Source organism: Pundamilia nyererei, unplaced genomic scaffold (genome assembly GCF_000239375.1).
Source record: "Pundamilia nyererei isolate P.nyererei 1_Seehausen unplaced genomic scaffold, PunNye1.0 scaffold00039, whole genome shotgun sequence".
Lineage (NCBI taxonomy): Eukaryota > Metazoa > Chordata > Actinopteri > Cichliformes > Cichlidae > Pundamilia > Pundamilia nyererei.
In genome coordinates this window covers 3,869,639-3,887,302 of record NW_005187440.1, presented here as the reverse complement: position 1 = coordinate 3,887,302, position 17,664 = coordinate 3,869,639, and the positions used below count along the sequence as shown (strand labels likewise).

Below are 17,664 nucleotides of genomic sequence, written 5' to 3'. Positions count from 1 at the left end.
ATGGCACCGGACACCGGTACCCATCCCTAGTCATTATGATCAAACTTATAATGCAAAACTTCTGATTTGTGTTATTAAACTAGGTTCATGGAGTCGGAGCTTGATCTGAATGACATTATCCAGGAAATGCATGTGATTGCTACGATGCCAGATCTCTACCACCTGCTGGTGGAGCTGAACGCCGTCCACTCACTACTGGGCCTCCTCAGTCATGAAAATACTGATATCCTTTCACGTTGAGATTGATTCAGATCACCTCTCTCTATTGAATGTTTTGTTACATAACATTGGTCTTTAAACTTGTTCCCTGTATCATAGAAGTTTACTGTTGTAAACGTAGCTAGTACAAAGAACCAAGGACAGGATAAGAACAATGAATGTGAGCTAAGAGAGTAAAGATGTGTCAACTTTTTATTGAATTTGTTGCACACAAAGCTTGTTGTTGTTTTTTTTACTATAAACTTTAAACTGTAACAAAATACAATTTACTAAGTGAGTCATATTTCAGATTCAAAACCATATTGGAGTAAATGCATAAACCCTTAAAAATACACAAAATAAACATTACTGTAGCCATTAAAATACCTTCAGTGAAGGCACTGGTACTCAAGATGCATCTCCCAGCAACAAACCAAAAATATAGACCAAACTGGGCGATGAATTTGCATTGTGGGTAAAGTAGTCGCCTGGCTTTTAGAGGAAAAGAGAAAGCATTGATTTTACTTCTACAGTATTATAGGATTGCAGAGTTAAATCGAGTATGGAGTATTGTTATTGGCCTGAGCCTGAGCCACATGTCGCCATAGCCGTGGTGGACCTGCTGCAGGAGCTGACAGATATTGACACACTTCATGAGAGCGAGGATGGTGCTGAGGTACTCATAGATGCTCTGGTGAGTACAAAAGTTTCATGAGTCTCTGATGATATTGATGAAGCAGCACTGTTTGGAGTTAGTATTTAAGCTTCTTGGCTCTGGCGGAGAGAAATTGATTGCTTAGTCTTTGTTAATGAATCAAAAGCAAGGTTTCAGTTTAGTCTCACTTAGAAGCATTCATGGTTTTTGGTTTTGTCTTCTTTGTGTGTGGTTTGAAACACAAATTACATTAAATTAAAATAATTCTAATAAAAAGCGTTGTATTAAAATAACTTAAAATAGGAAACAAATCCACAAACGTTAGTTCTTAGTAAAGCTGCCAGTGTTATTTACAGGGGCACAAATGTCTGAAGTTACCTGTTGATTTATTTATTTAAAGTCTTTTTAATTATCTCTCAGCGGTGAGCTGTGACAGTTAAAAAAACATGATGGGATTAGCAACATGACAAGAACTCAGTCAAGAGGAAAAAATGGATTTCAGTATGTAGTTTGATCAGCATAATTATAGCATCGACTCTCCCACTCTTTCTTTTTCGTTCTGTTTTCTTTGTCACCCTCCGGCTGTGTGTGTTGGCATCACTTCACCGTTGATGATCTCTCCCTGTCTCTCCATTTCTGTATATTTAGCCCCTTCGTTCCTTTTTTTTCCTTTTCTAGTTCAGCCTGTCGTGCTGCCGGGCTTTCATAAATATTAGAGTGTCGTGATTCTTGATAGCCCATTATGTTTTTTGACATTTAGATCGACACAGACAAAGGTCAAATTACAATAATATGCGGGTAAAGCCATGATGGAGAAAAGAAATGCATGCCTGTGTTTCTTCACACCTGTCACTGTGACACTTCATAAGAGAATCAGTTGACTTTTTTCTCTGCTATACTTGACAACTTTGGTTGGGAGTCTTGGGAGTTTTTGAGTAGTTTGATCCCAATATTTTATACGTCCGCGTGGCATTTTGTACATACTGATAAATTCAGTGCAACTTCACGAGGATAGCACTGTTTCTGATGTGAACAAGATGCTAACACCAGACCTGTGTTGTTATTGTTGTTGTTTTTTTTTAAGTATCTATGTTAGCTAATTCAAGTTTATTCATTTACCTGGTATGGACTTAAAAAGTGACAGGAGAAGGGAGCAGGAGATTAACAGACGCTGTGCCAGTCTGTTGTGGTGAAGAGAGAGCTGAGTGTGAAAGCAAAGCTCTCAATTTACTTGTTGATCTACGTCCCTACCCTCACCTATGGTCACGAGCTGTGGGTAGTGACCGAAAGAACAACATCGCGGATACAAGTGGCGGAAATGGGCTTCCTCTGAAGGGTGGCTGGCCTCTCCCCTAGAGATAGGGTGAGAAGTTCGGCCATCCGGAAGGGGTTCAGAGTAGAGCCACTGCTCCTTCACATCGAAAGGAGCCAGTTGAGGTGGTTCAGGCATCTGACAAGGATGCCTCCTGGGCGCCTCCTGGGTGAGGTGTTCCCGGCATGTCCCACCGGGAGGAGGCCCCGGGGCAGACTGAGGACACGCTGGAGAGATTATATCTCTCGGCTGGCCTGGGAACGCCTTGGTGTCCCCCCGGCCAAGCCGAAGGAGGTGGCTGGAGTGAGGGAAGTTTGGACTTCTCTGCTTGGGCTGCTGCCCCCACGACCTGGCCCCGGATAAGCCGAAAAGGATAGTTGGATGGAGGGATGACCTCTGTGGATTTTTAGCACTTTCTATAGATGGTAGATTGGATTTTATAGGTGAAACCAGCACCATGGATCTTTGGTTGTGCTCTTTGAACAATTTCTGCAGTATAGTTGGTAGCATCATCCTGTTCTATTCAATGAGATCACTGCAGAACATTACTCATAATATTAAAGTACCTTCATTGGCTCAGCTTCTTCCTTTAATGCATGTTGCAAGCCCAGTAAACACAGTACCAGCAGCAGAATGTGGGGATATCACATAAGCCGGACCAGTGAAAATCCTCTTTCTATCTGTGTTTAACTGCACATTTAATCCCTGTGATATCTAATTATATGAATGGAAGTGTATTTGTAACAGTAGGTCTCTGTTTTTTAATATGATAAACAAATGTTGCTGTAGTAAATGAAGAAATCTGTCAGAAGAACTCTTTGGGCTCAAAATGTAAAAAATTGTGTAATTTCAGAAAAATGACAGATTAGGTTCTGGTAGCTCAGCTCAAATTGTCCTGTGATTATAAAACAGATGGTTTCTGTTAATTCACACAAAATTTTCTTTCACTGTGATATATTTAAACAAAACAATTATACAGTAGATAGTGGAAAAAAAACCAGGAACTTTTGCCATTTATTTTTGTTTATCTTTTACTTAATTACTTTGGCATAGTATTAGTGGCCATGGTGGAGGTCTTTATCTGCACAAAAAACTTTAAAGCTAAAATTTTCCAAAGTTGTCTGAGTGGGTTGGATGGGAGTCTTTCCTGGACCGATTCTGGGACCCAGACCTCCTGATTGACATCCCTGAAAGAACCTGTTTCATTGGACCACACCAACCTGCTCTGTTTTCTGGTTCTCATGCTAACCTTCCTCTTTGCAGGCACATTAAGAGGTAGACACGAATTTTTAGTGTGCAATGTCACCAGCAGGCACAGCTCTTTATGTAGTAAGCAGCAATGAATGGTTTGCACATTTGTCAGTTGTGGCCCTCATTAAGGTTTTCAGCAGTTGTGTTATTGTGCTGTTGGTCTGTATAGTAAGCCTTGGGCTTGTTGTCCTTCCTGTAGACATAATGGCGACTGCTACCACAATACCTCACAAGAACTGCCTTCCTTTGGCCTAACGCTGTCGTGTAGTTGTCAAATTCCTCAGCTCATCTCCCTACCTCTCCTTAATAGCATGTGCCACTGTAAATAATTAATGAAATGTATTCATTTTATTGAATGGTTGGATGTATAGATGGTTTCTGTGGTGTTGCCCATGGGGTCTTTCTCTGAAATGGTCTTACAAACACAGAACAGAATATTAATGTTACTTTCTGTGTAAGTATAATATGTTGAAATACTGTTTGTGTTCTAAATAACTGACACAGTCAAGTTAAGAACACATATCCGAGGCCTCTATCTTAGTTATATTGGTGTGTGATAGGAAGAACTGTAGATGAAGCAGGATAAACATCAGAAATTGCTGACAAAAGCTGGCTTTTGTGTGTGTTTGTGAGCTGGCTTCTTATATGATAGTGACTCGGGTAGCTGTGCAGGGCTCGCAGAATGAAGGAATTTTATAAATGCAGTCCATTTACCATGCAATGGAGCGCCCATAAACCTCACTCTTCTTTACAGCTACTTCCAAGGGAAACCGTTTCAGGGCAGCAAAGGTTGGTTGAATCCATTTGTCTGTCCTCTTTGCTGTAATGCCCTTGGCTCCTCTGTCCTTGCTGCCTGAAGGCCAGGTGGCATCCTTGGTAAGATAAATCAAAATGATCCACGGTGGTCTCCAGTGGCTCATAAATCTGTGTTGACTGTCTTCTTTCATCTATAAGAGTACATTTATCCAGCCCGCTGGCACCTTGCAAGCTTTGTGTGGTTATGAGTCTCCAATCTTGACTTGACTGATAACATTCGGACATCGTCAGGGAGGCTCCAACAGGAAGCAAGCGTCTTCTGCAAAGACAAGTCTTAAAAGTGAACCATCTCTCTGTTATCCCTGGATAGTCTATATACATCTTTTCTCTTCTTTTTTTTTGAGATGGAGACTGTAATTTTGTTTTCAGACAGGGTAGACACAATCATCTGACAGACCTCCAACAAAGTGCAAGGGTGGGAGTGTTTCTAGAACATGAAAAAATATTGTCTCTGCTATGTTACCTTTCACCAAAACCTTTAAAAGATGAAAAATTGTTTCTCCAAAAGTCTGATAAAGTTGTATATGACCTTTGGCAAAATTGTTTTAGAACCGTGACTTGAATTTCATCTTTGTGTGCCTGTAGTTGGAGGGTCAGGTGGTTGCCCTGCTGGTGCAGAATATGGAGCGTCTGGACGAGCAGGTGAAGGAGGAGGCTGATGGAATCTATAACACCCTCGGTAAGGAGACATAATCCAAAATCTTAGCAATGAAACTCCAATTTCTAGTTGTCCTCAAGTAAACTGTCATCACACTCAGGAAGAAAAAACATAAACAAAACATGGATTTACAGTTAAACAAGGCTACATGTAATAATGTGTTTGTCAGCTAATTCCATACTTTATGCTTGAAAAAAGGTTTTGTCCACTTTGGCTAAAATGACATTGAGTAATGGTTTAAAGGACTATACACGGTGCTTTTTCAGCTGTGGAAATAACATGAATGTAACTTTGATTTCCTCAGTCAGGTAATGTCTGAAACTACAGCGCTACCACCTGAAATAGGACTGAAATACAGCTAAAGTCATGTTGTTCTCATCTGTCCAACATATATATGTAAAATAAATCAAGCAGTCAGTTGATGTTTTGGCATGAAGCAGTCAAACGTTCATCATGGATTGAGTGGAATAGTAGACAAGTGAAACTGCCCAAACAAACCAGGTGGCAGGAATAAAAATTGGAATTGTTTATTTTTTTAAACAGTCTGTTTCTGTCCTGTTGTTCAGTGGAGTGAATTCAAGTAATTCAAGTACTCCTCAGTAGTCTCATATGAGCTTTTTTTTTTTTATTTCTGTGTTGCTTGAATGCTTGAAGTTATCAGATTTTGGCACTTTGGTATTAACAACTACGAGGGCAATCCCAAAAGTAAGGTCTCCCGTTTTTTTAGAAATACAAACAACTGTTTATTTTCTATAATATTTACATCATTTTAAAGGTTAAAATTTTTTTTTCACCTTTTTGGTGGATGCATTTTTGTAGACGCTGCGGCAGTTTTAGAAGGCCCGTGTCATACCAGCTCGCCGCCATGTCCTTCAGGAAGCGTTGAATCTGTCACTTCTTCATCGGAGCAGAATCGTCTACGGGACAAATGTTCTTTCAACTTAGGGAACAGGTGGTAGTCACTAGACCACTTGTGAACGTTTTTGACATCCATGCACGGCTGTCCGTACACTTTCGTCAGTTAGCGTTGAATTTCAACCGGTTTAATGCCTTTTGCGTTCAAAAGTGGAATAACGCCGCGAACCTCACACTTGGCGGTAGCGTTCAATGGGAGCTCCATTTTCAAGGGCTGCCAAGCCAAGATTGAGAATCCCAGCGAAGTCGTGCATGCTTGTTTCGGAGTGGAGAAAGCACCAACCACAACAGTGTGGCAAACAGCCGTACAAACAGTTTCCCCACTGCTTTGGAGATGTTACTTTTGGGATTGCCCTTGTACATATTTCGATGAGTCAGCAGGTTCTTATTTGTTATATTTATTATTTTTTTATAGATACATTTTTTCCACCCACCACATGTTTTATTCATTCTAATTCTGTGGCTGCACGAATTATGTGACCCTTTGCAGAGTTGATGCTGCAGCATTCTTCTACTTTCTGATTTTATCAGAATAAAATAGAAACAAAAATGTTCTGGTTATTTTCTAAAATACTAGTATTATACGGCAAACAACTCTTACATTTATAGATATTTATACTCATGTTGCACAGTAACTGTGTGCTTTAACACTCAGAGATCCTGCCTAATAACTTTATTTGGTCTGCTCTTTAGTTGCAGTAACAACACTTACAGCTGCTTGTTGAATATCTAGGAGGGAAGAAATTTCACAAACTGACGTATTGTAGCGGTGGCATGCTATCACAGACCCATGACCTGTGAGCTCTTTAGAATGACCCAATCTTTCACAAATGCTGTAAAGCCAGACTGAACAGCTAGGTGCTTGAGTTTTTGTATATATTTATTTTCTTATTATATAATCCTGAGGCAATGGGACTGAAAACACCTGAATTGTGGCCCAACACCTTTGTCCATAATGCATGTAGATATCTGGATCTTCAATAAATGGATGCACTAAAGCCTCCTCAGGCTAGCAGTCTTAAAACTAAAGCTAAAGACATTCACTGCACATTTGTAGTTTGTAAGCAAATAAAATCTTAGTTCTTTTCCCCCCCCCTTAAAATGTAGTTTTTATTATTTTTGTATTTCAGTGACCTATTTTTTTCCCCTACATTTAGTAACCTTAATTAATTTTTAGGGGGCATGTTATGCTGAAGAAAAACCTCTTTTGTTTTTTTTCTTTTTAATGTGTTTGCCGTAATGCTTGTGTTCAGTTTTTTCCGTGAACTTCAGAAATCAGTAAATATTTAAGTTGCTCATGTAACACGTAATAAGGGCTACAATTTATACCAAGTTCCAAGTGAGCAGCATAAAGCAATAAACACTGGACGCCACCCTAAATGCAGAGTTGTTCATATGCAAAACAAGGGAGACTCCTATTTGGTGTCCTATCTCAGGTGCTGCAGAGAGTCTGGTCCTAAATTCAACACTATAAAAACAGACTTGGTTAAAAATAGCACCTCCGTAAGATTTGAATATTTTGAGCAAGAATAATTGGCAAAGCGTGCCTTCTTTTTAGAACTGAAACTTGGCAAGTGTTTCGAGAGGGAGGTGTGCCTGTAAGGTGTGTATGAGCCAGGGTTAAGTCTTTGGGCAGTGCGGTGACAGGAAGTCCTTGCAGACTTGGGTATACATCATAGAGGCTATAGACTAACTTTATTTGTATTCTGCTAGCAATGTGTCCCCCTGTTCCCAGCTGCCCTAGAAATTTTCAGTGACAGTGAAAGGAAGCTGTCAATGTCTCTAGCACCAACTCTTTGGAGGTTTTATACCTTTTCAGAGCCTACCATAAAAATCATAAGAGTTTCTGGGGAGTAATAATTGTATACACAAGGTCCTGGAGAGGGCATGGGCCAGCAGATAGTTTGAAAAGTCCTGGTCTCTGTATTTAGCCCCACATGAATCAGACTTTTTCTGCCTCTCAGCTCTTTTTGTGTAGAATGAGTCTACTGAGACGATTTTTTTCCTCTTTGTTGCCAGATTGAGGCCGAGTGTCAAGAGGGCTGTTTAGGTGTGTGTATTTGGCTCTGTGTATGAGGGTTATATCGTGGGGGCAGTGCTTGTGCACTGTTTGTGTGTGCGAGTTTGTGTGTGCGAGTTATCAAGGGAGCTCTCCAAGCTTGAATAAGCCTTTTGTCTACCTTGGCTGCTCTCTACTCTGAGCCGGCTGTCCTCCAGGATGCTGTCTGTCTGCTCTGTTTAAATCACTGATAAAGGCTCATCTCTCCCTCAGCACCCTGTCACTTCATCCCCTGTTTCACTCTTTCAATCATTTCCCTGTCATCTGCAGCTGTTCTCTCCAGATGTTTTTGCTTTATTTCAGTTTTTATGCTCTTGCAAAACTCTCTTCCCTTTGTCATCTTGTTATCTCCTCATTCACTCTGTTTTCCATCCCTCATCCCTGACACTGTCTTCCCGTCCCCTTTTCCCTCCCTTCTGCTTTTCCTCTGCCTCCTTCCTGTTAATCTTCCTCTTTCCCCCTGGTGTCATGAACACCCCACAATGTCTTTTGCTCCCTTCAACCCCCTCTGCACTTAGTCTACTGTGATGGAGACATCAAGTCTTTCTGATGATAACATTAAGGAAGAAGCTGGGACAGAAAACAGATTAACCCTCTATAAAACTGCACCATGTTGTAAAGTCAGAGAATGATTTTTGACTAATAGTTGATTTTGATATTAGGCTTAGAAATAAAACGACATTGCACACAAAGGAACCCAGAGCAACACAGATTAAACATAAATGTTAAGACATGCTTCTATAATTAGGCAGAAAGTGGATTAGTCACATCCGGGCAATTCTTAATCCATTAAATAAGATTGGCATTGGTTTTGATATCAATCTGGCAGATTTTGATGTCTATCAGAAATCCTTTTAGAAACTTACTTAGAATGAAAGGCTGATATTAACAGTAAAGACTGAACTATGGTGTTGTGTGTTGCAGCCATCATTGAGAACATGGCAGAGTTCAGACCAGGCATGTGCACAGAGGCTGCCCAGCAGGGACTCATGCAGTGGCTGCTCAAGAGAATCAAGGTAAGAACGAGAATATTGTTTTAAGTTGCCCCAAGAAGGCTACGTGATTGGTTTGTTAGCAGGATTTGATTCATTTTTTAAATTTTTCCCACCAGAAGGCCAACTTAGAAGTTTGTAACGGTGGAATCAATCTGGATTAATACATTTCTTTTTAATGATTATTTGTTGTTGCAAGATATTGAGCCTTTACAAATACATATCACATTAAATGTCATCATCATGTTCTTAAGCAAATATCAAAAACTAATCCAGAGTTTTCAGCGTCCTTCTCGATTTTTAGACCCAAGCTAAAACCAAATATTTTGAGGATAAAATATGTTGTGACTTCTGTGTTATGGAGTTTATTTACCAGTATTTTGATGTTGAATTAGCATTTGCCTTTAGTTCCCTTCACTTTAAGACCTTCACGTAGTGTTAAGCTATCTTGCTCCTAAAGGTGTTTGAATTAATTCTCATAGAAATTGTTGTGGGTGTAGAGTGAGCTCATGTTAACAATCTGTTAAAATTAGGCTTAGATCCACCAAGGTCTTTGAGGTCAACTTAATTATTTGTTGGAGTGTGGTGTGTATTGTGAAGACGCAGAAAGTACATTATAAAATAATGTCACATAATGACCTCTGACCTCTCCTTCAGGGTCAGTTGATTGATCTGAAGGTGAAAGTGATAATAATCCAAAGTATAGAGCTATTTTAAAACTATATTTCTTCTATTGTTTGTTTTGATGACATATAGGCATATAGGGAATGATCTACCAAAGTGTGGGGCCCGCCCCCTAGGGGGGGTGCTGAGCCATTGCAGGGGGGGCGCGGTATGAAAATAAAAATAAAAAGAACGCTTGGACACTGCTAGCATAATGGACAGGTTTTTGACGGGGCGCCAACACAAACGCAAAACAGGAGATGAAGCATTGCCAAATATGTTTCCAAACAAACTTCATTCTAAGCTAAATACTAGAAAATATGGTGAAGCATGTCTTCCCTTTGGCTTCACCTGCACAAGTCCAGAGGCAGGTCTCTGCGACAGAATTAGTTTCCCCTGCGTCGGGAGCAGCGCTGGGCTCTCCAAATCACGGACAAACAGAATCTCACATTCTTGATTTTTAGTTCACAAACACTTGTTGTAATGACTAACTACTCCTGACATTTTGGAGATGTTAGCTCTTCATACAGTAAAGTTACAGTGGGATACAAATAATAGCAGGCTGATCCTGCCACGATTTGTTCCCCCTGTCGAAATCACGGACAAACAGTATCCCACAGCAGTTTATGTTTTTGAACCCATTTTGCACAGAGAGGCCTTTTTTGAAAAATGTATTGATAGCAATGTTGAATATTATTGCACAGGAAAAAAACAACTACACGTAAAATAATCACACCGTGACGCCTCTGCCTTTGTAAATGGAGGGACAGTAACTGCGTGTGTATATGTAAGCGTGTAAAACCTGCAGATAGTCAGATTAACAGTATTTTGTCTCTATCTGCCATTCTGCAATTCGTCTCTTGTAAACAATAACGTGGCGTGCAGCGTGACATGAAAAAAGGCACATACCTTTGATGTTGCGTGACAAACTGTGTATTCCTCGTCCACACGGAAACGCAAAAAACCAGCGTTTTTAAAAAAACAAATCTCCGTTTTCGGTGAGTCGAAACGCCGTTTACGCTTGGACGAAAGGTCCAAACGCATAGAAACAGCTGCGTTTTCAAAAATACCCGTTTAAGTGTGGACGTAGTGTAAAAGAGTTTGGAGATTATTATCACTTTTAAATTTCACATCTGCCTTTCTTTCAAGTTGACCTCAAAATATGTCATATCTTTAAAGAGCGTGTTGTCAAGAGAAAGAGAATGAGCTCCAGAGTTAGTTAGAAATGTACTGTAGGAAAATATTATATAATAAGACGAAGTTATTCATGTCCAGTTATTTACAAATCAATGCCTGTTATCAGTACCTACTCCTACAAAATGTTTGTGTAAAGCTAACATGTGTCATGCTACCCTTTTTACTACAAACTTCTTAAAGTCGGTTTAAAAGGAACAAAGAAAACAAAATGAATATATACGAAATTTAATACAAATACTGTCCAGAGAGTGAGCTGCCTTGGTGGAGGTTTTTGTTTTTTTTGTTGTTGTTGTTAATTTTTTGTATTTGGAGTTTCTGTAAACCAGAAAATACAAGCAAGAATTTCAGTTTAAAGAAAGAAAGAAACAAGTTTGTTGTAAAATATGTTTTGATTTCCAAATTCTCATGAAAACCACAAGCCTCCACCCGAAAACTAAGCACAGCTTCTCAAGATGAGTAGTAATTAGATTTTGGTCTCTTTCCCTCTCCCTCTAAGGCAAAGATGCCTTTTGATGCTAACAAGCTTTACTGCAGTGAAATCCTGGCCATCTTGCTGCAGAACAATGACAGTAAGTGTGTCTCACTAAATGGTTTGTGGATTCCAAATGATATTAGTTTATCTTTCATATTTTTGCCAACCTATTTCCATTCTTTTCATTCCTTTTTTCTGCGGGTTTAGGCTTAGTCATGGTCTGTCGCAGCCTTATCTTATTGTGCCCTTTCCATGCTCCCTTTTCCCTCCCTACATATTTTTCCTCAGTGTTACCTTTTCTTTTCTCTCCCTTTCTTTTTCCTTCCACCACTTTATGACTTCATGTTACCTTTTAATGTTTCTCGTTCTCATTTGTGCATTGGCCGTCTTTCCGGCTAACACTAAAAACCCAGTAGAGCCTCACGTAAACACAGAACTATCTGGTCCTTAAACAAGTAGTCGTTAATGGTACAAGTTACATTGACATTCAGCTGGAGTTGTCTCATTTTAAGCTCACCACCCTTCTCATTCACTCGCGCTGCCTCCATCCTATTCCACTTACCTTTCAAACACAAAATATAATGTAAATCTAAAAAAAAGGTTCTTTTACTAAAGAACATTTTTCTTTCTTTTGAGAAATGCTGCCAGAAATGATGTACCTTATTTGAAGTAAAAGTAAGGCAAATCATACAGCTGCTAAGAAAAAGCCTTGATGTGCTAATTTTAATGTTGAATTGGATTTAAAACTGGACTCTGAAAGAGTGCATTTTAAAATTCTGCATCCCATCCCAGTCCATAAATAGCATGAAAATTGATCATGTTCTCCAGCTCATTCAGCTGTTTATTGTAAAGCGAGCAAAGAAAGGTAAAGGGGGAAAAAGGTCATAGCACATAATATTATTAGTGTTGTGTGTGCCACTTTCTAATGTCAATCTATAGGACGTGTGAGTGTGTGCCAGTTGGGTCTGCTGAGAAGCAGAGGTGTGTTGTGTAATGCTCAGGTCTACATGGAATAACTTGTGAGGATGTGTATTTGTCAATGCCCTCATTTTTCCTCATTTGCTGACTCTCTGGAGGTCCCCCGTAGCAGTTGTGTTCCTCAGTATTTATCCCTTCTGTCGCCCCACCATTTCTCTTGTTTTCCTCTTTCTCTGTCCACTTAAACATTCTTTTTCCTGCTTTCTGTCCTCCCCGCTGCTCACTAAATGTCTTTTTTTGCCACCATCACGACATGATCTCCCTGCTGTCTTTTCCTTTTTATTTTTCTCCTTCACAGATACCAGAGAACTACTGGGTGAGATGGATGGCATTGATGTGTTACTGCAGCAACTATCTGTAAGATTTTTGCTTTTTTTTTTTCCCTTCTATTTTTAGTTTCTTCTGTGCACTACCCTTCATATTTTCCCAACAGCCCTTTGAGAGGCATACACAGGTGAAGCTTTAGTATTTCTCTAATATGAGCTTCTCCAGATCCGTGGTAAATTGTTAGAAATGTAAAAAATTATAAAAGAAAAAAAAAAAAGAAATGTGCATACTATGTATCCTTTCAAAATGCTTCCTTTGTTCTCCCGCCTACCTTCTCCAGGTGTTCAAGCGTCACAACCCGTCCACAGCTGAAGAGCAGGAGATGATGGAGAACCTGTTTGACGCTCTGTGTTCCTGCCTCATGCTGCCCTCCAATCGTGACCGCTTTCTCAGAGGTGAAGGGCTTCAGCTGATGAATCTCATGCTGAGGTGAGGCTGTGTAAGACGTTGTAGAAATGTAGAAGTGGAACATTCCCTGATGGCTTCATGCTGTAGATGCTCAGTTTTCACCTGGTTGAGAGCCACCCACAATGTCTGCATCTCACATTAATACACTTTTTTTTTCTTATGATACTCAGCTACATATTGCACGCTAAAGCCAAGTGTAATTTAGGTTCAGTCTTGTTAACCCTCTACAGAAATCAGCTTTCACTCTCCTGCTGTTGCAGATGTCGACTACAATGTTTTACTTCCCAGTTTCTCTACAAATTGAGTGCTTGGTGGTGGGCCTCTTTGACAGTTCACTCATGTTAACTGTTGCTGTTCACAGCATCTGCCCAGTTAGTGTTTTTGTTTGGCAAGGTAGTGCTATCATTTACTGCCGTGATAATAACTACTGCTTACAAAACATTTTTAATCTTACGGTGGAAACTGTGATATTTCAGGAACTTGATATTGCCATACCATAACAAATTTCCCACGTGTGGGACTAATAAAGGTTATGTTATCTTAGTAGAGCAGGATGATATGGCCAAAAATATTTATCACAATATACATTTGAAAATTTGAGATAACGATATAACTGATGATATAATTGACACTAGACAAAATACTTTACAACTCCACAACTTTATTAGTGCAAAAAAAAACATCAATGTATTTTCACTTAAACAAGCAGCTGTTTTTTATGTGCATTAAAGTTATATAAACATTTAACAGTTTAAATGCAAATTCCTCGCTGACATTTTAACCAAAAGGCATTTCCAGTGGAAATTGGCCGACATATCCTCAGCATAACCATGTATAATATCCACAAAACTTAAAAAGAGGTTATACACACACAATACGGTAATATTATGTTGAAGCACAGTACGTATCACTCTGCAAGGCTCCTGACTACGATAGCCGTGATGCTCCGACAATCCATTAGTGATGTGCGATACCACTGATTTCCTTTCCGATCTGATACCAAGTAAAATTCAAGGTGGTATCGACGATAATAACGACGGTAATAACGATGGCCCGCTAGCATACTCTACCAAAAATAGTGCTTTGGTGTATCTGACGGACGAAAAGCTAAACCAGTTCCACATCACTGAAGTTGCAGCATTGTTACAAACCAATTCTGGTTCATCCGTTTCATTCAACGATCCGCTTTCGCCCTTCTCATTCTCCGTCGCCGCCATGCTTTTTCCACCATGTGCATATGAAAATAAAGGCACTGCGCATGCGCTTTTTACCCATATTCTATTGCGATATTTCATTTTCTTATCGTTGCCCAACATTATACTGGTATTACTGTGAACAGTATGATATGGCCCAGCCCTACATACCAGCTTCTCTTTACAACATATGGATGCAACGTGTAAAAACTTGGTGCTTATTGTTTTGTCCATTATTCATACAACCTTTTAGAAAAGTCAAACTCCAAGGTAAAACAGAGTTCAGGCAATTCAAGGTTCAATTTATTAAATTTTGTCCTTGCCTGGCAACAGGGTATTATAACAGTAAAAATCTACAACTATTGTTATCCTTATTATTATTATTATTATTATTATTAATATTATTATTATTATTATATTCTTCACATAGGATTAGCATAACAATGCAAATTTATGCGGTTTAGTTTTTTCCACCACAGTTTTGAGTAAATGATGTTAAGCTTTTTAGTAGCAGTAGTACTTGTAAACATGGTTATATTGAAAGGAAAGATGAAAACATTTGAAAATCTCTTTTTTTTTCTTTTTTTAAAATAAAAACTAGTGGAGAACTCACGGCTCGCACAGGGAGAAAAAATTAATTATTCAAGGAACAAGAAACTGTGTAAGAGAACTCCTTCATGTATTTGTGAGCTTTAGGAAACCTTGGACTTTAGAGCTCTACATTTTTGCTGCAAAATCTCAACATTTGTGCTATGACAGCTTTCAATTTTAGATTATACTTATGTAGTCTACAGCTTATAGTGTCTTCTGTATCTTATGCTACAGTCTCACTAGGTAAAACAGTTGTTAGAGACTACAGCAAGATCCATGTGTAATGAACTTACAGTCTTCTCATGCTTTGAAAGAATTGCTTTGAAGACAGCAGTCTGGTTTGCGACCACTCGGCAGTCAGTTACTGTTCTGAAAGCAGCTTGGTGTTTCAAAATGGCAAAGGAAAAGCAAAAAAGATGGAGTCAGTCTGCTGTCAGTGGTTATTAAATGCAGTGTCTTTATGATAATACAGCAATGAACTGTGATAAATTTGTGAAATTGCAAGGCTGTTGTTGTCTACATACACAGGAATTCAAACTGCTTACATTCAGAAACCAGTCGGAACCGCATGAATCTGAAACAGAAACACAAAATAGTTATGTAGTTGCTGTAGGAACACAGTGTAACTGCAAAACGACAGACACCGCAGCATTGCTTTTATTATAGGAATATAACCAAACTCCAACCAAATGGCAATACCTGAGTCGTTTCCCCTAATTCACATTGATAGATGTGTCTCACTCAGCTTCTGGGTAACCAGCTACTTTCAACTGGTAGGTGAATGTACAGATTTAATGGAACCCCCACCTCCCCAGTTGCAAGTAAGTCGCTGTCTTATTGTTGCTCTAGTGTGACTGAGGCATAAAGCAGAGTCATCAGTCCTTTGCAGTTGAAACAGGGCACTCATTTTAATAATTAGACTGGTTTAGTGCTCTGCCATAAAAATTGATATATGGGTGAATTACTGCAAATGCAGTAATTGCTACATGAGAACGAATTAAATGTGAATAGATAAAACTTAGTGACGCTACTTGCCATATACCTGGCGACAGTTTAGTTTCATCTGCATCATAGATATCGTACATGAACATCCATCCCATCCATCCATTCGCTTCCACTTATCCTTGATATAATATTGATATAAAAATAAACATTAAACGTCTTGATATAGAATGGGGCCCTTGTGGCACAGCTTTCCTTACGCACCTCTATGCCTGCCGTTTCTGCCAGTCCAATCAATCAACAGCTGGTGGACTGCAGCACCGCAGAGATGTGACCTTAAAGACTCATAAAGACGCATTACACGCCTTTATGAAACCTTCACAGCTTCTGCATTATTGTTCTAATAATCACATCACTGGTCACGCAGATTTAATGCTTCGATCAATATCTCATTATTGGAATGCAGAACCCTTTTTCTGGTAAATCATCTACCAGGGGAAAGGAGAGAGAGTCAGAAAAGGAGGTGGGGGAGTAATTACAACAACATATGATGGAGCAGAATATATAACTCTGGGAATGTTGTAAATGTCTTCTTTAGAAAGAAACAAGTTCTGTAATTTTTCACTTCTGAGCACTTCATTGTGCAAGGATGACCTTTATTTGACGCTAAATTCGTACAGAGAAAACTTCCATTTTATCATATTAAATAATCCTGCTGCAGCCCTCAGTCTTCATGTATTCATTACCTCCCTAACAACATGTCAACAATGTTGCCTCTAAGCTGCGCGCATGTGCAATTGCGCACTGCGGTCTCTGCACACAGAAAATCTGCGTTGCGTACAAAAAAAATGTAACCTGTATTGAAATTAAAATTCATACTTTAACAATTCTGTTTTGCTGTGTTAGTCAGTAAGTGACTGGCTGCTCCTGTATGGGATTAGAACGATGCCACCTTATCCCATAGTCCAGCCAATAATGCGATTCACATTCGTATATACGCAGCTAATCAACGTCGTTGTGAGGCTATGACAGCGTCCTTATGTGCCGACTCTGGTGTTTTAGCTAGCAAAGCGGCGTGGCTGAGGCCACGTTAATGACAACGTGTACAACCATTGGAGATGTGAGCAGGACAGACGGAACAATTGACGGAAAAAGTGTGGACTTTATACTAGTTTTTAAATTGTGTTGATAGGCCACGTAAAACCAGAGTTATGATAAAAATATGCAATGTTTGGTTTCCTTCCTGATTACTATCGTTGTTTATAAAACTGCGTTTTATAAGGAAAACGCTCGAAAGCACTCTCCGCCTGTGAGCAAATACAAAACCAAAAAAACCCCAGCCTTTCCTATTGGTGGAAAAATGTACCATGTCGACCAATCAAAAAATAATATGGTAACATGGCATTTAGTTGTTTAGGAATGGGGGGAAGTTTTAGGAGTGACGGCGGTGTTTTGAGATGTGAGAGATTTGCGACGTTTAGCACAAATCTTGTGTAGTTAGTGTGTAGTGTAGTCAATAAGTTTTGTTGTGTGCGTCAGAACAATGAGTGTTACAGGAGTGATGCATCTCCTGTTGTCAGGCCTGCAGGTATCAGGCTTGTGATGTTCTCCTTTATCTCATAGTGGACAGAAATTATTCTTTGGAGTGGCACAAATGATTTGTGTGGCATCAAATTTGATGCAGAACAGCTGATTGTTCTGTAAATAGTTTGAAATATTTATTTTTTAAAAAACGCCTTGGCTGCATTTTTAGGTAAACAGCTGCAAAAATCTTTGTTTGCATAACTCAGTTAGTTTTTTGAAGAAGTAACTACATAATTAATTGCCCAACATTGGTCATTATATACTGTATTTTGCAGACAGAGTTACAGGACTCTCTCCCAGACCACAGACTAACAACAGTATTGTAGAAATTCATTTCACCGAAACAATAACGTGGCGCACAGTGTGACGTCAAAAAATGCGCACACCTTTGATGCTGCGTTTTCTCTGTTTTTCTAGTCCACACGTAAATGCAAAAACAGAGTTTTCAAAAAT

At 39.3% G+C, this 17,664-nt stretch overlaps 1 protein-coding gene across 1 annotated transcript in view; it reads left to right on the top strand.

Moving 5' to 3' along the window:
* The window catches only part of ctnnbl1 (catenin, beta like 1), a 71,641-nt gene that overhangs the window by 3,977 nt on the left and 50,000 nt on the right, over positions 1-17,664 (top strand). The window contains exons 4-10 of the mRNA XM_005730838.1: positions 84-223; positions 795-892; positions 4,818-4,911; positions 8,789-8,880; positions 11,213-11,285; positions 12,465-12,523; positions 12,774-12,922. Of these exons, the coding sequence (XP_005730895.1) occupies positions 84-223; positions 795-892; positions 4,818-4,911; positions 8,789-8,880; positions 11,213-11,285; positions 12,465-12,523; positions 12,774-12,922 (705 nt within the window). The remainder of the gene's footprint in view (positions 1-83; positions 224-794; positions 893-4,817; positions 4,912-8,788; positions 8,881-11,212; positions 11,286-12,464; positions 12,524-12,773; positions 12,923-17,664) is intronic.